At 39.4% G+C, this 21,065-nt stretch overlaps 4 protein-coding genes across 4 annotated transcripts; 3 read left to right on the forward strand and 1 right to left on the reverse strand.

Moving 5' to 3' along the window:
- Positions 1 to 510: 510 nt before the first annotated feature.
- Positions 511 to 5,036, reverse strand: LOC117626966 (serine/threonine-protein kinase PBS1). The gene is made up of 5 exons (XM_034358818.1): positions 4,343 to 5,036; positions 3,502 to 3,719; positions 2,193 to 2,382; positions 1,407 to 1,798; positions 511 to 1,283 (listed from the first exon to the last, which is right to left on the reverse strand). Exons 1-5 carry the CDS (start codon positions 4,464 to 4,466, stop codon positions 798 to 800), a joined length of 1,410 nt encoding a protein of 469 aa, XP_034214709.1. The 5' UTR covers positions 4,467 to 5,036; the 3' UTR covers positions 511 to 797.
- Positions 5,037 to 10,679: 5,643 nt separating this feature from the next.
- On the forward strand, positions 10,680 to 13,075 carry LOC117618290 (exocyst complex component EXO70B1). Its single transcript, XM_034347884.1, has one exon. The coding sequence runs from the start codon at positions 10,822 to 10,824 to the stop codon at positions 12,841 to 12,843; it is 2,022 nt and encodes a 673-aa protein (XP_034203775.1). The 5' UTR covers positions 10,680 to 10,821; the 3' UTR covers positions 12,844 to 13,075.
- A 4,347-nt stretch (positions 13,076 to 17,422) lies between these two features.
- LOC117615233 (glutaredoxin-C1-like) lies at positions 17,423 to 18,182 on the forward strand. The gene has a single exon (XM_034344280.1). The coding sequence runs from the start codon at positions 17,604 to 17,606 to the stop codon at positions 17,985 to 17,987; it is 384 nt and encodes a 127-aa protein (XP_034200171.1). The 5' UTR covers positions 17,423 to 17,603; the 3' UTR covers positions 17,988 to 18,182.
- Positions 18,183 to 19,337: 1,155 nt separating this feature from the next.
- Positions 19,338 to 20,899, forward strand: LOC117614883 (leucine-rich repeat extensin-like protein 3). The gene is made up of 2 exons (XM_034343808.1): positions 19,338 to 19,704; positions 19,953 to 20,899. The coding sequence occupies exons 1-2, from the start codon at positions 19,527 to 19,529 to the stop codon at positions 20,693 to 20,695; spliced, it is 921 nt and encodes a 306-aa protein (XP_034199699.1). The 5' UTR covers positions 19,338 to 19,526; the 3' UTR covers positions 20,696 to 20,899.
- The last annotated feature ends 166 nt before the right edge of the window (positions 20,900 to 21,065 follow it).

Here is a 21,065-nt window from a genome sequence, read left to right on the forward strand (position 1 = left end):
CTGCTAGAATTACTCTAATTAATATAACATGTGAGAGTACTTCAATTAATGGTGCATTACTCTAGCCCTCCCATCTCCCTAAACTTCTGTTTCATAACAAAAAAATTAGAAAATTAAAGGTGCATCACCTTCTCTCTCATTCATGGCCCATGCCCTGGCTCTATATATGCCACGGACATTAACCACGGCTTAACATCAAGGATTGTCAAAATTCGAACTTGAGAGTTCTTTCAATATCCAAAAAAGATAAATTGTATATTATTTTCTATACTTTAATTTTTTTGGAAGTTCAATTAAAAAGGAACATAAAAAGATAAGTTTTAACCGTGGCGAAGAGCAATACTTTAATAAGGATAAGAAAGGCAGGAAAGAAGAATAAAGTGCAAATTAATCCGGTTTCTTTTGGACATAAAGTAATTGAACACATGCATGAACGCATCACCAAAGAAACATGTAAAATACTCGATAAAACTCTGGTTGAAAAAGACTGGAGTGCAGAGACAGACCACAGATATTCAATTTTTTTGTTTAAAAAACACTACGAGCACAAGAGACAGAAGAATCATATAGCATTACCCAGACGTGTTTACTCTCAAAATTTTTAAATACGTCCTGTTCCTTCTGTTCTCATTCTCCTAGAAGATAATGTACAATTTCCATTTATGGGTTCCTTCTTCTTCTTCATGTTTGGATAAGAGGAAAGGAAAATAAAAATGGTTAAACTAGAAAACATGTTGGTCTGCTGAGAAAGGAGGCAAGGAACTAATGGCAAAGACGGTGCCTTGTACAATATGGCACTACAAATTAGTGCCATCAAAACTGCCTTGTGCACTCTGTCGTCTTTTCTCTCGCCAATTCTCTCCCCACATCTTGGCCTCGGCAACAGCTCGTTCTCTATCCAAATCCCGGTTTAGCATCCTCGCAGTTTCCTTCGGGGAATCGTCCTTCTCAGAACCATCTAAATCCCATCTGCGTCCAGATCCTCCCCCTTCCTCATTCTTCAATATCCTTCCACCTCTCTCATCTCTGTGTCTTCTCTCATCCTTTTCTCCAGATCCTCTGTGGCCATGCCCTGAAGCCATGTTAGGGTCGTATGACTGGTTGGCTAGGTAAGACAGAGCAGTGACCACATCCCCAATGAGAGGTCGTGTGGCAGCCTGTTCCTGGATGCACATGGATGCCACAGCTAAAGCTTGGTAGAGACCCCGCATTGGATACCGACCCTGCAGTCTTGGATCTGCCAATTTTGAAAACTTCCTTCGATCATTGAACAACGGACGTGCCTGCACAGACATAAAACCACTGCCGTTCAGTTATTTTCACCAACACAGAAACCATGCTTGGCAGCCCCACAGCCTGCACAACAAGAAGATAAGTTTCAGGCAATTATGCCAAGTAAAAATTACCCATGTGATAAGGTTCTGTTCTCCATGGGGCCGGTTGCTATCAATGGACTTACGTCCAGTAATCAGCTCCAGAAAGACTACCCCAAAACTGTAGACGTCAGACTTTACCGTCAATTGTCCAGTCATTGCATACTCGGGAGCACAATAACCATAAGTGCCCATCACCCTGGTCGACACATGTGACTTGTCTTCGGTGGGACCAAGCTTTGCAAGCCCAAAATCTGAAAGCTTTGGGTGAAATCCTTCTTCCAGCAATATGTTGGATGATTTGAAGTCCCTGTAAATAACTGGAGGGTTTGCCTTGTCATGCAGGTATTCCAATCCTTTGGCTGCACCAGAAGCTATTTTCATTCTTGTGTTCCAGTCCAATGGTTCCCTATCAGGTGGAAGATCTGCACAGGAATCAACATACTATTAAAGGTGATTCATTCAAATCGTTTGGATACAATTCTGTTAGATTATTTGCATCTTTTAAATCAACATAAGTAAATCACCATAAGCAATATAAACAAATGTTTTTCTTTTTCCTACTGAGACGACATTTGATAAAAGAAAATACTTATATTTCTATATGTAATACTTCAAAATTCACCACTCATTCCAAAGTTGTAAATATTCCCACATTTTTTCCTTTTTAGAAAAAGAAACTGTTGAAAAAGCACTTCCACATAGCATGCATCACATGTATTTGCCATTAATGAAACAGAAATTAGAAAGTAAAAAGCTCGTAATGCGAGAAACAGACAATAAGCCAAAAGAAGAGGGGAAACAAAAAGGAAAAGATACCATGAAGGTGATCTTCCAATGATCCTAAGGGCATAAATTCATAAACAAGAAGCCGCTGATCTCCATCAGCACAGTACCCAATCAGATTCACTAGGTTGGGGTGATGCAGAAGACTGAGCATGAGAACCTCAACCAGAAATTCTCTGTTACCCTGAAGTCCGTTCCTATCCAACTGCTTAACAGCAACCACCTGTTAAAGCCATAAAACAAAGTTAAGAATCCAAAATCATCTCAAACATGTCACATGTGGTAAATACTGTGAAATCATGCTGCACATACATGACCTATTAGAAATGTCAGAGTGAATCTGCAGTCTAAATATATAGACAAAATTGCAAAATAGCACAAATGCTCCCTGGAGGGGGCTGTGCAATAGCCACCCAATGAAAAAAAAAAAAATTTCAACAATTTGTCATCCAAACTTTACTTTTTGCGCTAATGTGGCACCTCTGTCACCTTATGTGGGAATTTACATCAAAATTCATCACATGACTTAAACTGGACGCATTTTCAGGGGCATTCTCGTCAATACCTCACCCATGAAAAAATATAATTATAAAATAAAATAAATTCTAAATCTATTAGAATCTATAAATAAAAACTTGAGATAATATAAATAAATAAACAACTGAAAAGATAAAAGTGCAGCCCCATGGGAGATTGAAGGGAAAGAACGCTGAGGGCAGGGGGAATGGGTTGGATGGGATGAGAGAATGTGGGTTGCAGGGGTCATGCTGTCCAGGAGAAGGAGAAATCAGGCTGGCTGAGGGGAGGTGGCTTGCCGGCACATAGCCCTCAAAGTCGAGGTGGAATTTTTGCAATTTTTGCAAATATTTAATAATTCATGATGGATATCACAAGCATTGTGTAACCTTGGCGTTTTGAGATGGATTGGAAAATATGATATGGGACCGAGAATTATAGCATTCTAGATTCTGAATGAGAAGTTTAACAACCGTGCTTTTCTTTTTTGTTTTCTAACAGTGTCTAATAACCATCCTTATGACACTGAAAACTCTAGAATCTAGCTCACATTATAGCCTCGTCATTGGTAATTTAGTTCTCTTTTTGTTGTTGAAATAATAAAGCAAAACCTAGCAGTCTTTGTTAGTACTTCATACAGCTATAGAATATAATTGCTAAATTTTTATTATTATTTTGATATACTGATTCCACCAGCTTACTAATGTTCAATATCTCACTCATGTTTCCTGTACTGATTGCCTCATTTGCTTCATTTCAAAAACTCAATCCTGTAATACCTGATCTCCGTATAAATAACAGATCATGCAACGGCAAAATAATTTACCTGACCACTACTCTCAAGTTGCCCCTTGTATACACGCCCAAATCCTCCTTCCCCTATGAAAGACTCTGGCCTGAAATTCTTTGTTGCAGTCACAAGTTCACGAAAAGTGAAAATCTGAGCAGCAATTTGTACCCCAGGTACATCCTTGAGATCAGGCAATTTAGACCCCAGGTCCCTTCTGGAGCCTCCATTGCTTCTTGATCTCATTCTGTCTGCTCCTGCAAATACAATTGTAACAAATTAGTGTAGATCCCTAAGTATCATATCAGTCTCCCCTTGACCTCCCTGAGTTCAACAAAACACTCAAAGCCAAAGATCCATTGGATTTGCAACAAAGGAAACTCAATGAAACCACAATCCCAATAGGAAATGATCGAAATTTGGCATGTTCTAAAACATATAAAGGACATGTTATAAAATTCAGTTGTACTGTATTCAATTGGATGAAATTATGAATATCTATGTTAGTTCTTCAATTATGCAAATAAGCTACAACTTGGGACACCACCACTGGCTACCAATCAGATTGACCTGAACAATCAAAGTCATCATGAGATCTAATTTTACAAAAGATAGGAAGAGTCTTTATGAACTATGTCAAAATCTGGTGGGGTCTACCTAAAACATATCAAATTTAGAACTCACAAACTTAATCAAACAATCAATCATGCAGCAAAGTAATATACAACAAAACCAAATAACTAAAAGAAGAAGGCATCCGCAGCATGTTCTTCATAAAAACGAATGAATAAGAAATACCCAGATCAGATCAAGCAACAAGACATTGAAATTACCAAATAATAAGGATTTAATGAAAGAATGAAAACTGCCTACAACTAACCAGAAGGCAATCTGGAAATGTTAGAAGAGACCGTTGGTTGACCCTGCTTCCGGTCCTCAATTTCATTCACTGGATTATTCAGCTTCTCTTCCTCCTTCGAATCGAAACAAGGGAAACAACCCATTTCCCCAAATCAAAAAGCACACTTATTTTTAACTCGTTTCCAATCCAAAAATTGAAGGATAAAAAAAAGAAAGAAAATTTATCCCAGATGTATCCAAAGCTCAATCAGAGTTTGGTTTTCCAATCCCAGTTTTACAACAACCCAATCCGAGGCCCATTCAAATATCTGGGCAACTCTCTGTCTTTCTTTTCCTCTTTGTTGAAGCGATCAGGCAGATGCAGACGCTATCTAAAGGACAAAAAGCAAACGAATCCAAGTCCACAAACACCAAAAACGATAACAAAGAGGAAGAGAATGAGCAAGAAGAAAAAAAAAAATCCCAATCCTTTTGGTGCGTAAAAGAATCTGATAATGGGGTAGTGAAACAGAACTAAAACAAAAAGAGCCGGCTTTGTCTTCTCCTCCTACTGTACACGCACAACAACAACACTTCCCTCCCTCTTTCTCTCTGAGGAGACTTTGACCAAAAAATACAAATGGCAACTCTGTATCTTTCTTCTCTCTAGATTTTCGCAAAAAGTTAAATTTTAACCGAGCAAGGTAAATCTTAGGGTGTTTAGTTTTTCAGACAGATGGAGAGGCCAGCAACGTTGTAAAAGTAAGAAAAATAAAATGCTCAAGAACAAGTGGTGTGGATGGGATGGGAGCCGGTTAAGCGCAAAAACGTGTCAAATGGCGGGATTGGCGGACTACACAAAGACTGTACCAGTGTAGGCTTTTGTGCCAAACGGGTCCGGTTCATGGGTTGGCCCACACCCACGCGGGAATATGACATGCGTGTGTGCCTCCGTATACACACTTTCGCACCTAGTACCAACTTGAGGTTTCGTCCATTACGCAATGGAAGCAAGCATGTTGAAGAAGATGATCAATTTTTTTAACTTATCAACTACTTAATATAATAAAGGCTTTTTAGGAGCCATTTGAGCTTTAGTCCCTCAACTTTTTAAGTGGCTTTCAAAGTCTCTCAATTCTACTTTCATTTGTAACAAAAGTCCTAGACTAATTTATGTTACCTTTTTCCATTAAAATGAGGGGCAAATTAGTCCTTTTAGGGGTCGTTTGGCATAGCGGACTGTTATGAACTGGATTAAATTTTGGGACTGTCTCAGATTAGCTCGGATTGACCTAAGCTGGATTAAGTACTGACCTACTAAGAAGCTGGATTGTAAAAATAGTGAAGACCTATATTTGGTACTGTGTCGTCGAACTAAAAAATATTTATTGTAATATTTAAATTTAAAACAATAATTTTATTAAAAAAATCTGAATTTTTTTAAAAGCTAAAATTATTTTAAACAAAAAAACTCATTAGATGGAGACCCAGCTCAACCTCCCCATTCTTTTCATTTTTCTCTCTATTTTTTGTTTTGTTTAAGATAATTAGGTTCATTGCATTGGAAGACGGAGAGAAAAACAGAGGTTTTGCCTCCTATGGATCAAATCATCAATGCCTGTTGTGATTCCCCTATGAAAAACAGAGGTCACGTCGTCGGCGGGGAACGGTCGAGGAAGGAAGAGGACGTCGTCCCGGTCGTTTTGGTACCAGCCCCGTCCACAGCCGTGGTCGGTGGCCGGAGATACGAAGGAGAGGGACGCGGGAGAGGGAGGGAGGTCGGCACGAGGAGAGAGAAGGCTGAGCTGGTTTTTATAAATCCAACTTCGAAATATTTACGGTTGTGCCACTGAGACTCTTTTGACCATAACTCTCTCGTTACAACTCCGATTCGGGCCCACTACGTGTCTATGAACTCATTTCACCGTGCTCTACGCAACGGTGTAAGTGGAATTGTCAAATTCCTTCTCGATCAAAAAGTCACCTTTTTCTTAATAAAATATTCCGAGGGCAAAATTATCTTTTCTCTAAATAAATTACTAATTAACTAAGAATTTTTGTTTTGGGTTATTACAATTAAATCAATCAAAACGGTTAAATTTTTTAAACCTTTTTTAAAATTCCAACATAATATTGGTGAAGCAAATAGGTCATTGAGAGAAATACAATCTTTTAAGTTCGTATTTCACCTATTTTTCATACGATCTATATTGGGAGCCACAAATGATTAGTTAGAAGCATATAAAGGAAAGACTAAGATATTGGGAATGCAATGACTTTAGTCACAGATTTCAAGGAGCAACTACAACACATGAGAGAGAATGCATTTGAAGCCTTGCTTGATCAAGTATCTTCCTTTTGTGGCAAACATGATATTGAGGTTTCAAACATGGATGATGCATATGTAGCTGAATGGAGATCACATTGGAGAGCTCCTATAATAACACGCCTCCATCTCCTATAATAACACGCCTCCATCATTATCGTGTGGATATCTTTGTTCAAATCATTAAGGGGCAACTTGCAGAATTAAATCATCGCTTTAGTGAGGTAAGTACTGAGTTACTTCTTTATTTGGCATGTTTGAGTTCAGATAATTCATTCATAGCTTTTGTTTCAAAAGCTACTTCGTTTTGCTAAATTTTATTCTCAAGATTTTACTCATCGAGACCTCTTGGCACTTGAAGATCAACTTGTGATTTATATTCATCATACTCATACGATGAGCAATTTTTCTCAATTGAAAGGATTGGCAGCCTTGTAAGAAAAATGATGGAGAAATGATTGCATAGAACATTTAATATGATTATTTGCTTATCATATTAGTCTTAAGTTTACCTTTCGCAACAGTTTCTGTGGAGAAAGCATTTTTTGCTATGAATATTGTGAAAGGTCCAATTCACAACCGAATGGGAAATCAATGGTTGAGTAATAGCTTATTTGTTTATATTAAGAAAGATGTGTTTGTTTATATTGATAATGATTATATAATGCAACGTTTTCAGAATATGAAAACTCGTCGTGGACAATTGCAATGTGATTTTTTTCTATTAATTGTAAATTATAATATTATCATTTCATTTTTTTTTTTGTTGGTCTATTTTGTATATAATATTTTATATTTTTAACCTTTTAGACGTTAATCCATAGAAGGAAAATTTCTGAATCCACCATTGTGAAAGAGTTCAGATGATGACAAGAAGGATTGACTCCATCTAAAATGTTCCTTTTCTCTCTTTTTTTCCCTTGGTCAGATTTGATTAGCATATCTCTCTCAACAAAAATGTTCCACACTTAAGAGATGCCACACGTCTGGTCTATAAAATTTTGGACTTGTGCTGTACGTATCCCATGATGATGATGATGATGATGGATGGATGGTAGAGAAGTAGAAATAGCATAGCACCGACAATATTCGAACGGCATGCAGAAACAAAATGGGAATGAAGGGTCATGATTGATTGCTGTAGCTAAGATTCTAAATCGTGATAATACATCCCAATTTTTATTATTCCTGTCAGACTACAGTGAAGGTTCCTTTTTTACGTTGTCAGATTTTACATAGGAAGGTCCCTTCTTTTTTTTTATTTTTTTTTCTTTATGGCCATCCATGACCGGCTGCAAAAATAAGTGTATTGGGCCTTGGCCCATACGTAAAGAATTTCCAACTTATTTTTTTGGTAAAACCTTTTATTAATTTTCCCCGTAGGCGGCTATGGCATTGCGAACATAAGTTGTTGGATTTTAATAATTAAAAATTTATAATTCAAGTGATTAAGAATATGTTATGTAGTCAATTATCGTCTCTTTCGATCTTGCTTGTTTAAGCAAAATAAAAATAAAAAAAAGGAAAATGAACATAATGCATTGGTAATTTGGTAGGCGAAATGGATGATAGAAATGCTGGGAGATTGGGGCATCCCTCCCTATGCGCATGTGCTAATATTAATACTCCTCCATAGTCAAGTATGGTACTCGTTGGGATTAAATACATGGGATTGTAACGTGTATCATTTGCAGTCTTTAGATGATATTATGACAACATAACTCCTACTTGGGGGGTTGGTGCATTCCCCCAGCTCTAGAGTCTAGACAAATACACAAATTCTTCTAGATTGCTAGGCCATTTTAGGATTTTTGGCTTCGTTTGGTGGGCCGGTCTACTTACCTTTGAGTCATGTTCATTGAGACCCATGTCTTAGCCAGGGACAGTGGGGCTTGGTTATTTCGGATTTCAGTCCAAGAGGAATGCTATTTATTTTCCTCTTTTTGCCTTTGTCATTCAGTTCATCCCATTAAATTCATAATTAAAACACTAGTCCAATTTAGGGCTTATTTGAGTGTTTCTAAATGGCTAAAAGCATTTTTTGACAACCAAAAAAGTTTCTAGTAACATTTAGGGCTCGTTTGGGAGTGCTTTTAGAACAGTGAAAAGCGTTTCTAAATAGATAAAAGCGCTTCTGTCTTTTAAAAATGGTGTTTGGCAAAAATTATAAAAGCGCTTTGGGTGAGATCCAAAAGCACTTGGAGTGGTTTTAGAAGAAGCACTTGAGATGAGATGTGCTTCTTCTTAAAAGCGTTGCAGGACAAAAACACGGGAAGCACTTGGCTCCCTTTAATGAAACTTTTAAAATACCGAAAATACCCATATTTAATTTTATTAAACTGAAAATATCTAATAAACACCCCAATTAAAATACTGTTGTTCATTAATTTGACATCCCTTTTACATCTATATCATGGACCAATGATAAAAATTGCAACTTTAAGCCATCATATTTATGATCCGCTAAAATGAACAAGGAAAATTACGAGTGCAAGGGCAGCAAAACAGAGAGAACATAATAATTGATTGAAACCAACCAACCTCTGCTTCTTGAAAGTTCAGTCTCAAAGGATACATCAAGATTAGTCTTTAACAACTAGAACAGAGAACAATGTAAGAAAGACAAAATCTTTCCGAGATAAACAATGAAAAACCAGAATGAACAAGCGTAACAAGAGATGGGTTAGCTTATGTATTTTATATGGAATGTTATCGGCTTCTGAGGTTGAAGCAGAAGAGGAAGTAAGCCCAACTGTGTGTTGTCTTTAATAACTAGAACAGAGAACAATGTAAGAAAGACAAAATCTTTTGAGAAAAACAATGAAAAACCAAAATGAACAAGCGTAACAAGAGATGGGTTAGCTTACGTTGATTGCTATTTTATATGTAATGTTATCGGCTTCTGAGGTTGAAGCAGAAGAAGAAGTAAGCACAACTGTGTGTTGTCTTTAACAACTAGAACAGAGAACAATGTAAGAAAGACAAAATCTTTCGAGAAAAACAATGAAAAACCAAAATGAACAAGCGTAACAAGAGATGGGTTAGCTTACGTTAATTGCTATTTTATATGGAATGTTATCGGCTTCTGAGGTTGGAGCAGAAGAAGAAGTAAGCCCAAATGTGTGTTGGGTTTGTCGAAAATCTTTGTTGCAATGTCACATGGCCATAGACATGATATAATAAAATGAATGAAAATGAATGATTTTATACATGAGGGAAAGGGAAAGAGACAGAAAGACAGTGAGGAGAAGGATATCCAAACAAAGAAAACCAAACACTCAACAAAATATCAATAACGCTTTTATGTAGTGTAAAAACACATTTAAATGTGACATCCAAACGACAAACTGCTTCTTTGTAGAAGCGCTTATGTCACAAACGCTACTAGTATAAGGCGCTACTAGCATAAGCCCTTCAAGAAGAAACACTCCCAAACGAGCTTTTTGCAAAAGCACATAAGTTCAAGAATCACTTGAATTTTTAATATTTTTTTCAAAGACGATCCCGTAATAAGAATATATTCAGGAGAAACATTGAACATTAACATGAATGCATCCAGGAGAACCCAATATTAGGCCAAGCCTTCAATTGTACATTGGGCTTGCCTTACATTGAAAAGAAACATCGAAAGCTCCCGTATGACAAACATTGAAATTGGTAAACTAGAGAACGTGCCCACTCCTCCCAATTCCAAACCTGAATTTTCTTTTGCACACGATATTATTATTTTTGTGCAACTAATTCAACATGAGGATGCACGATTGGATTGGTCGGATAATATTTAACATATTTTGGAATAAATTAATTATAAACAAGAGTGATTGATGCAAGAAGAGTGGAATAGTGGTGGGAAGCACAAATGAGAAAGTGCAGGTTAACGGTCAACAGACCAACTTCCACCTCCCGAAAAACATTAACATCTCCCCCCAAAAAAATCAAAATCCATTCCTATCTCCGCATATCTCTCCTTCACTAATTTTGGTTTGCTCTTGTTGTGGATCCTAATTTTCCCACTTTTCCAAAAATTCCATTTTCTTTGTTGCAGGGCAGCTATCAAAATTAACTGAAATTAAATTTATTTTATTAAAAAAATAAAAACTAAAGGAAGAAGAAAAGCTTGCCCAATTGCATTGCAACGCAATTTATCTGTCTGGAGAATTGATTTAAGGCAGTGCTTGGTGGGAACGGACTTGATGGAGAAAAACGCAGCGGCGCCTGAAAAGTCCGTCAGTTTTCCAAGACATTCGAGCAAGAAGAACATCCTCTTTTCGAGTCCAATCACACCAAGACGCTACGAAACCATTGATGAAGAAGCTCCACCCGAATCCCAGGACCCGGATCAAGACCCCAACTCCTCCAATCAAACAGCCACCGAATTCAGCCTCTCCGAGGTTCTGGAAGAAGTCGATCGCTTCCTGGGCTCTTTCTCCGAAGCCAAACAAAATGGCAACACCGACCCGACGGAGGAGCTGGAGGTCCCCGACTCCGTCGAGTCGCTATCCAAAACGGTCGAGTCCATGATAAACAAATACGGCCGCAGCCTGGCCAGGTTCGGCGAGAACGAAGACGACGACCAATCTTTCATCAACGCCGTGACCCGCATTTCCAGAATTTCAACAATGTTGGACGATTTCTCTTCCAGTTCCAAAACCGGTTCGGCCTTGAACCGGACCAGCACAGTCCTGCAACGTGCCATGGCCCTATTGGACGAGGAGTTTCGTAACCTCCTCCTCCTCGATCAGCAAGATGCGAATTCTGCCAAATCCGATTATAATCTGGAGCAGAGCTTCTCCAGCAAGATCACCTCCAAGCTATCCTCCTTCAACAGCAACAGCAGCGGCTCCAGTCACGATTCAGTTCGGGGACAGCAACCACAACCCGAACCAGACCGCCTTGATGAGTTTCCCTCTTTCTCCGAGGAGAGCATCTCCACCATGAACAAAATCGCCACCACCATGATCGCCGCCGGCTACGAGAACGAGTGCTGCATGGTCTACAGCATCTCGCGGCGCAACGCCTTCAAATCGGCGCTCAACGATATCGGCTACGAAAGCATCAGCATCGACGAGGTCCAGAGAATGTCGTGGGAGTCCCTCCAGGCGGAGATCGCCACGTGGATCAGCGTCGTCAAGCTCTGCTCCTCCATCCTTTTCTCCCGCGAGCGGAAGCTCTGCGACGCCGTGTTCTCCGGCCACAAATCCCTATCCGAGTCCCTATTCTGCAACCTCGCCCGAGCCGTCGCGATCCAGCTCTTCAACTTCGCCGACGCCGTCGTCCTGACGAAGCGGTCGCCGGAGAAGCTCTTCACGATGCTTGACATGTACGAGACGCTCCGGGATCTGGTCCCGGCGATCCGAGACTCGTACCCGGAGGACATCGGGAATGAGCTGATCTCGGAGGCCGAGGCGGCGAGGAACCGCCTCGGCGAGGTAGCCGTGAGTATCTTATGCGATCTCGAAAACTCGATCAAGAGCGACAACGGAAAAACTCCGGTGCCGAGTGGCGCAGTGCACCCCTTGACGCGCTACGTCATGAACTATCTAAAATACACCTGCGAGTACAAGGACTCGCTAGAGCAAGTGTTCGTGGAATTCGAAAAGACGCACGGGACCCCCGGAACGACGTCGTCCCCGTTCCAAATGCAGTTACTTACGGTTATGGACATGTTGGACAGCAACCTGGACATGAAGTCCAGGCTGTACAGGGACCCGGCGCTGCGCTTCATTTTCTTGATGAACAACGGGCGGTACATCATGCAGAAGGTGAAGGGGTCCACTGAGATCCACCAACTGATGGGCGACACATGGTGCCGGAAGCGGTCAACGGACCTGAGAGGTTACCACAAGAACTACCAGCGGGAGACGTGGGGGAAGGTGTTGCAGTGCGTGAACCATGAGGGTTTGCAGGTGAGCGGGAAGGTGTCGAAGACGGTGATCAAGGAGAGGTTTAAGTGTTTCAACACGCTGTTCGACGAGATACACAAGACGCAGAGCACGTGGGTGGTGAGCGACGAGCAGCTGCAGTCGGAGCTTAGGGTTTCGGTTTCGGCGGTGGTGATCCCTGCGTACCGGTCCTTCTGGGGGAGGTTCAGGCAGTACTTGGAGGGGACGAAGCAGGCAGAGAAGTATATAAAGTACCAACCGGAGGATATTGAGAATTTGATTGATGACTTGTTCGATGGGAACCCTACTTCAATGATGAGGAGGAGGACGTGATAATTTTGAACAACGAATTCCCAATGTCTTGATCGATTAAATCATGCCAGCTGGCGGAATTTTTTTTTCTAGAGATGGATTAATTTTGAGCAAATTTTCTGTTTTCTTTGTGTTCCTTTCTGTTCAGTTTTGGCAGATCGGGATTTATGTATCTTGTAAACTATATGTTGGACTTATTTGGGTTTTGATCGTATAGAAATCTCACACCAAGTTTTGATCGGTTTGCAAGGAGAGCGCCAAATTTCAAAAACCCAATAAGGGATTTCTTCAAATCTTTCTCCTTTCCTTCAAAATCTTATCTTTTACATTTGAATTCCCTCAATCTGCTAGGTTAATGTTTTTGTCTTCTTAATCAAATGAAAGCTCACCAGCGTTAGGCTAGGAACTTTTGATTTGATTTGGGCTTTCTATTGTTGTGTGTTACGTATGTTGGGCTGTGTTGGCTTTGGTGTTTTGTGTCATTGTTGCCCTGGCTTATAATATAAGGCTCTCGCTATAGAATCATTCTGACTTGGCAAGAGTGGATTGTGATTTTGAACTTTGTGTCTTATGTTAGTCCATTTTCGTGAACTAAACTTAGCCTATTGAGCCTTTCTATTGTAACAGGTTGGTTTCTAACATGTTTTCCTATAATTCAACGTGAATGTTCTTAAGAAATTTGGTGATGTAAAGGGAAGATTGCATTCATATGCCAATCATAGATACGATATTTTTTGTTTTAAAATGTTAAACATTAATGTATATCAGAAATTCCACAAATGTGGAATAACAATATATTGTGATAGGAAATCAAGGGAGTATTTTATTTTAATTTGTTTATTTAAATGATTGTTAATTACTATTTAAACCTCATTGTAGTTGTCCTCTCTCTCTCTCTCTCTCTCTCTCTCTCTCTTAATCAAGGACGGAACCATGAATTTGAATTTTTCAACGGTGACTAGCTAAAGTTATTACCTTAAAATCTAATGATATATATATTACAATTTATATAGTCTTTATAGAAATAAAAGTATACATTAAATCATATAAATCACGCTAATTCATAATTTCATTGACTAAATTTCAGTACGCTTTTTTTCTTTTTATACAAGCGATATTTGTGGAGGGGAGGAATCGAACCTAAGACCTCGAATGCATGACTACATGATAATTTCTGATAAGGTTTAACATTTTAAAAAAAAATTACATATTAATAATAATACCAAAAGGCACATATTATAAAATAAAAAATATGTTCGACAACATAAGTGAAATTGTACATATTTTAATGTGTATTTTTATTGATGTCTTGCAACTAAACTCATGAAAAATTGAACTTTTATGGACAAACTCATACATATTGGCTATGTTTAAAAAAAGTTAAATATATAGGTTTGATTTTTTTAATCCCCAAAACTCTCCCTAGGCTTCAGCCCATCGTAGTCAGTAAGGTACTCTCTCTCTCTCTCTCTCTCTCTCTCTCTCTCTCTCTCTCTCTCTCGGGCTAAGAAAAGGAAATGTGTCTATTTCCTTTCAATGTCAAGGTAAAGAAGGGCATAATGGAAATGTGTTTCATTTCTTCAATTTGCCAAAGCAATGTGTCAAACTCAATTTTTTCCACTCAAGTTCGAACCCCTTCTTATACATTTGAATAGTTTTAGAATATCGCCATTGCTAAAAGAAAATGAAAATACAAGCATATGGAAACTTTGAAAAAAATAGTTGACAAATTATATCTTATCAATTAATATAGTACAGATTAGACTCAGATGCAGTCCTTTGACAACAAAAAAAGATTAAAAAAATCAGATGCAGTCTATGGGGCAAGGTGCAAATGAAGGTATCATTAGCAATGTAGACAGTTATGAACTTCTCTTTCCATCCCATCCCTTGTTTCATACTTCCCTTCCAACTTCTTCCATATTGCTTATTCGTAATTGTTTGTGTAATTTAAAAAGTTTAAAATATATATTATCTTTGGACAACAAAAGATAGAATTTTTAACTGTAAACGTTTCTGAACTTTGCCCCCACTTGCAATTGGGTTTGTGAACTTTTTTTTAAGGCAATTCCATCCTTTAATTAACTTCACAAATTGTTCCAATTGGGTCATGTCATCCAAGTCTGTCAATTTTTCCATTAAAATGAAGGGTAAAAGTGTCCTTTTGAGTTGCAGAGGTAATTGTTATAAGGATTTTAAACTGCAGACGTCCCTGAACTTTGCTCCCAGTTGCAATTGGGTCCGTGAACTTTCTTTTTTGAGGCAATTACATCATTTAACTCGACAAGTTGTTCCAATTGAGTCTTGCCGTAACAGAATCTGTCCCCCTCTCTCAGCTCTCCCTCTCTGTCTCTCCCTCTCTCCCACAGCTCATTCCCCCTCCTCCTTAGCCCACCCCCTCAAAACCCAGATCTCAACCCAACCTGCAACCCACCTCCCATCTCCCAACCTGCAAAACCCATAACCCAACCGCAACCCCATCCCCTTAAGCTCTCCTCCCCCGCTACAGCCGTAACAGCGACGATGCCCTTGGAGCCATAATGAACGCCACCACAGCAGCCAGCTACGCCACGACTTTGGTAGATGTGGCCAAATCCAACAAGACCGTCTTTTTTGTGGTTTCTAAGTTTTTAGCTCTTATACTTTGTAATGGCAAGAATCAATTGGAACTACTTGTCGAGTTAAAGAATGTAATTGCCTCAAAAAAAAAGTTCACGGACCCAATTGCAATTGGGAGCAAAGTTCAGGGACATCTACAGTTAAAAACCCTTGAAACAATTACCTCTACAGCTCAAAATGATGCTTTTACCCCTCATTTTGACGGACAAATTGACAGACTTGGACGGTATGACCCAATTGGAACTATTTATCTAGTTAGTAGATGTAATTACCTCAAAAAAAAAGTTCACGGACCCAATTACAACTTGGGGCCAAATTCAGGGAAGTCTACAATAAATAACCCCAAATGATAAAACATGCTCTGAATAGTTCCTTTATCTAAGATTATTATTCTACATCTAAATCAATGTTCGGACTGAGAACAATGCGAAATCCTTTACTTACTTATTGACTTGTAAAAAGTAATGAGTTTTCGAGTAAACTGAGGAGCCAGGCCAAGGGAACGTTCTGCTGCCTCTGCATTCTTTCTTAAGGCTTAACTAGCTACCACTGTTGTTGCAATTTAAAAGCGTGAAAGAAGAGAGAAGCACAGAATTTAAAGTAAATTTTGTGGTCGAGACCTAAAGACCCCAGCCCAACCCCCAACTAAATTAAACCCAAAATCTATAGAATAATAGAGAGAGAGAGAGAGAGAGAGAGAGAGAGAGTAAAAATACGCCCACATCCCGCTGCATGTGCAAACTGTACCCGCCGCCCGACTGTGAGTCTGCTCTGCAGCAGGCCACGCCTTGCTCTCTATTCTTTTTTGTGTTTTGTTTCTGTTCTCTCTCTAAAATCGATATCCAAGTCAACTGTTGCTTTGTCATTGCCTTACTTGGACACTACTAAATCCCAGGTTTTGTTGTTGGTGTTGTTCTCGCTGTTTTTACATTTACATATATTTTAATATTTCAATCCCAAATTGACCCAAATCAAACTTATCTTAATATATGTAACGTATATAAAAGGTAAAAATGAACATGAAAACTAAAAGTTAATAGTAATCAAGTATGTATATATATATATGTACACTAGTATCAAAAAATAACGCATGCAGGAGGGTTGAAGTGTTTTGGGGTATTGCAATTGCATGCGTTACCAGAACCTCATCAAAACTAAAGTAAAAGCCATTAACTATAATTAATTCATTAAGCAGACACAATTCCACAAAAAAAGAAGGAAAAAAATAATTGACACACACACACTGGCATAATGCATGGCATGCTAGATGTTGCAGCACTACTTTTTCATGGGATGGGATTTGCACAACTGCACTGTTGCTGGAAGAGGTGAAAATTCACAAACCCAAGAACCGTTGATCATGATCATCATGTTCTCTGTTCTTCTTCGAATCCAAATCCAAAATCCAAAATCCAAAAATCCAAATGAAAAGAAAGAAAAAAGAGGCAGACATGCGCGTAAGGGTCACGTCAGAATTGTAAAAGCAGTTTTGGTCATATATAAACTACACCCGACAACAAGGACCAACGCAGCCGTCTAATATCTCTCTGCTCTGTGTGTGGATGCCTTGCCTTTTCTACTAAAAAGCCTGTGTTTCCAACAAAACCTGAAAAAGCGCTTAATTTTAGCTTAAAATGGAGCTGCCAATTGCCCTCCCCTACACCCTACCGTAGACAAAAATACCCCATACGCCTCCTTCCTCCCCTGACACCGCCGCTTCTACTACCATCCCCTACGACGTATTTCTACTTTGTCTACGTCTACGCTCCTCGTCCTTGTACGTTGTTGTACAGACAACAATCCTTTTAAAGCAAAATCCACGAGGTCCCCTTAGCACGCCCTGCGACAACAAACAGACAAACCAATTAACCCTTTTAAACACAACCCCCCTCCCTTCGCAATTACCATATTACCCCTCATCACCTTCCCTATAAAATCCCCATCCCACTCTTCACTTGTCTAAGTTGTGCAACACCTTCTCACACTCTTTTGTCTCAAACAACAACTTCTCTGGTCTCTTCTTCTCTTGTCTTCTGCATTTTTCAACAGTCTTCAAGTTTGGTTTGTGGGTTTTGTGAGCATTTTTCAATAATCTTCAAGTTTGGTTTGTGAGTTTTGTTAATTGAGAGGAGAGAGAGTAAGAGTAGTGCAATATTATTATAATGATGCATTATCAGCAGGCAGAGGCGTCGTGGGGTTACTATGTGCCGGTGAGGATGAGCATGGGGGACCCACTGGAGCGGGTGGCGAGGCTGGCGGCGAAGAGCGCGGTGGTAATATTCAGTGTGAGCAGCTGCTGCATGTGCCATGCTGTCAAGAGGCTCTTCTGCGGGATGGGGGTCAATCCGACGGTGTATGAGCTGGACCAGGACCCCAGAGGGAAGGAGATCGAGAGGGCTCTCATGAGGTTGCTCGGCAACTCGCCGGCTGTTCCGGTGGTTTTTATTGGCGGTAAGCTCATCGGCACCATGGACAGAGTCATGGCTTCCCATATCAATGGCTCCCTGGTCCCACTTCTCAAGGAGGCTGGGGCCCTCTGGCTCTGATCGGATTAGCACCTCTAGTTGACATGTCACAAGAAAGAAAGACAAAAAAAAAAAGGAAGAGAAGAAGGAGTGAGCTTCAGAAGTGATTTTCATGATGATGTCCAGTTGAAATACATTGGAATGCTTTATGTTAATTTCACTTGCATTTTCTACTCCAATGGAAATTCTCCCATATATATAAAAAAAAAAGTTCAGATTTTGAGGTCTTCTATATGGACATTCTCAGCCATTAGTTGAGGATAATCAAGCCTGTAATCGACATGATTTTGGCATTTTGTTTTGGTATCTGTAGTTTTGGCCGCTGTGAATAATTTTCTACCAGGAATTAATGTCGTTTTTTATCGATCAGGTAAAGTGGCTCTTCAAACTTAAATACTTACAATTATAATGTTTTGTTGATCGGCCACCTACATTCCTGCTGCTGCACTGCACACAGTGATGATGTCGGCTACAGTATGTCCCATGGCGGGCCATGGCCAAATCCTGACCCACAACAACTATCACTGATTGCTACGTCATCCAAAACCTGTTTTGTAATTTGCAAAAACAACAGACGAAAAGAAATTTTGCTTTTGGGCTTTTCGAACAAACGTTTACAATCGGACCCAATTCTTGTTTCGGGAACAAAGCCCAAGCAACTGAGAGAGGCTTTGATTTACTGCTGTGGCGAAGCCACTGAGAACTGTTGTTATTACCAAGATAACATGAAACCGATGTTATTTACCACCAAAATAAAACCAAAAAACCAAATTTGGAATTTAATAAGACAATATATGAAAGAGGACACCATGGCAGATAAAAAAACGTACACCAGCACAGATTCAAGGACGATTTCAAGATCTAAAATAATATGCACAAAATCTAATTCCAGCGATGATTAAGCCAACGAGAATGCTAAACGTATAACAATAAGAATAGTAGAACTTGTCCTTAACCATGGTCCATGCATAAGCATTAATAAGCATCTGTTTTGCTAAAGAGACAAAACTATGAAACCCAAACAATTTTGAAGCCTTGAGAATATGAGAGGCACCATATCATGTGATGTGTGAGCTAAGGCTAGTTATGGAGAGTTGTGCATGACATAAATTTCCTTCAAATTGTCACAAAAAAGTAGTGTCGAATGCAAAATTGTCACAAAAAAGAGACAGGTCCCGTGCCCCCACAACCAGCAATTGAGCCATTTAAAAACCTTAGGACTTTTTTGCCATCGAGAAAATCATGTAAGCCCTAGTTCAATTTCCACTAGCTGTTAAATCTGCAACAGAATTAAAAGCCCCCCCGGCCTCTATCCCTCTTACCTGACAATCTGCCAAAAGGGTTCTTCACATGTCTTTGTTTTGTTCTGAATAGATAAAGCATTTCATCTCTATGATTACAGTTGGTCCTAACACCAAATACTCACGGGCACATTATATGCACACAGAGCTTGAGCCTCCAGCTATATAATATTTGCTTTAGATGCACTGGGTTAAGTACAACCTAGTATAGTCCATAGGCAATACATGCTTTTACTGGAAGCTTCCTTCTTCCTCTCCCATGTTTTCTTCCATGGATCATCCAATTATTTTCCTCCTTCTAACATATCTTGCTACACAGTCACTTGCTCTTGCAGCTCAATCAAGAACACCAAAAGCCCGGATCACGGTTGTGGGAGCAGTTTATTGTGATACCTGTTCAACCAACACATTCTCCAGAAGCAGCTACTTTCTGCCAGGTAAAATTAATGATCTTCAAGGCCCCAAAACAGAGCATAGTTTCATTCCAAGTTACTAGCTGGCAGTCTTTTAAGTAATTAATTGTCGTAAGAGAGGTTTGTAGCTCAGGTGGTTAAGAGCATTTACTTTTGCACACACGAGGTCCTAGATTCGGTTCCCCCTCCCCCAATATCGCTTGTATATAAAATAAAAAAAGTAATTAATTGTTTTATATTAGTGCTTTAATTGCTTGTGTTTAACTGATCAGGAGTGGATGTTCTTATAAAATGCAAATTCAGAGGAAACTCACCCAGAACAGCAGAAGATATCAATTTTGAGGTCAACAGAACCACAGATAAGTATGGAGTGTACAAGTTGGAAATACCTGTTGTTGATGGAGTTAACTGCATAGATGGCTTTGCAATGAAGTCCATGTGCCAGGCAAACTTGATAGGAAGCTCATCCTCAGCCTGCAATGTTCCTGGTCTAAAAACAACAGCAGATGAGATATCAGTGAAGTCAAAGCAAGACAATCTGTGTATATACAGCATGAATGCCTTGAGTTTCAGGCCATCTAAGAAGAATGTGAGCTTATGTGGAGATAAGAAAGAGGAATTGGCAAGTTCCTTCAACTCTTCCAAGTTCTTTCTCCCTTACTTCCCACCATATGGCTTCTTCCCTTGGCCTCAATTGCCATTCCCTCCACTACCACCATTGCCATCACTTCCCTTTCCTCCTTTGCCACCTCTAACATCTTTGCCTTTCCCATTCCCACCATCTTTGCCATTCCCATTCCCACAATTCCCTCCTTTTTCTCCATCCCCAAATCCTTTGGCCCCAAACTCTCCACCTGCATTTAACTTAGGCGACCCAAGAACTTGGATACCTTATATCCCTAAAGTCTTTGCTCCTCCTCCACCACCTGCATTCAATCTTAGAGACCCCAGAACTTGGATACCACCATACATTCCTCCATCCCCTCCTGGTAGCCCTCAAAACCAGAAACCATAGTTTTAGTCTCACTATTTGTTTTACTTCACAAATCTACAATAATACTATGTTCCATATATTATTGCTTACCATGGTCAAAAAAGCTTATTTTCCATGGTAAAGAAAAGCTTCTGTTTTATGTATGAGATGGAAAACATTTGGATATAACAATATTTTACATAAATCCCCTGCCCAGAAAGGCAGAAACATCTGTTTTATTATGTTAGCTTGTGACTAGTGAGCCCCCCTCCACCACTAGCAAATTAGAATGATTGTTTAAAGGTGATAAGGTCATATTAAAATTAAATTAAGCCTTGAAAGGACAAAACCCAAGTCCAAAAATGTGTCTTCTACTATCCCAAAAAACAAATAATAATAATTCCTTTTGAAT

The sequence above is a fragment of the Prunus dulcis genome, chromosome 1 (genome assembly GCF_902201215.1).
Source record: "Prunus dulcis chromosome 1, ALMONDv2, whole genome shotgun sequence".
Lineage (NCBI taxonomy): Eukaryota > Viridiplantae > Streptophyta > Magnoliopsida > Rosales > Rosaceae > Prunus > Prunus dulcis.

What these genes read in the sequence shown, in the direction of transcription:
- LOC117626966 (XM_034358818.1), bottom strand. Translation starts at nt 4,466, where the DNA reads ATGGGTTGTTTCCCTTGTTTCGATTCGAAGGAGGAAGAGAAGCTGAAT. An exon ending in CATTTCCAGATTGCCTTCTG is followed by an intron (nt 3,720 to 4,342) that starts GTTAGTTGTAGG and finishes TTGTATTTGCAG; the next exon opens with GAGCAGACAGAATGAGATCA. An exon ending in AACAGAACCTTATCACATGG is followed by an intron (nt 1,284 to 1,406) that starts GTAATTTTTACT and finishes ATGTCTGTGCAG; the next exon opens with GCACGTCCGTTGTTCAATGA.
- LOC117615233 (XM_034344280.1), top strand. Translation starts at nt 17,604, where the DNA reads ATGATGCATTATCAGCAGGCAGAGGCGTCGTGGGGTTACTATGTGCCG.
- LOC117618290 (XM_034347884.1), top strand. Translation starts at nt 10,822, where the DNA reads ATGGAGAAAAACGCAGCGGCGCCTGAAAAGTCCGTCAGTTTTCCAAGA.
- LOC117614883 (XM_034343808.1), top strand. Translation starts at nt 19,527, where the DNA reads ATGTTTTCTTCCATGGATCATCCAATTATTTTCCTCCTTCTAACATAT. An exon ending in AAGCAGCTACTTTCTGCCAG is followed by an intron (nt 19,705 to 19,952) that starts GTAAAATTAATG and finishes TTAACTGATCAG; the next exon opens with GAGTGGATGTTCTTATAAAA.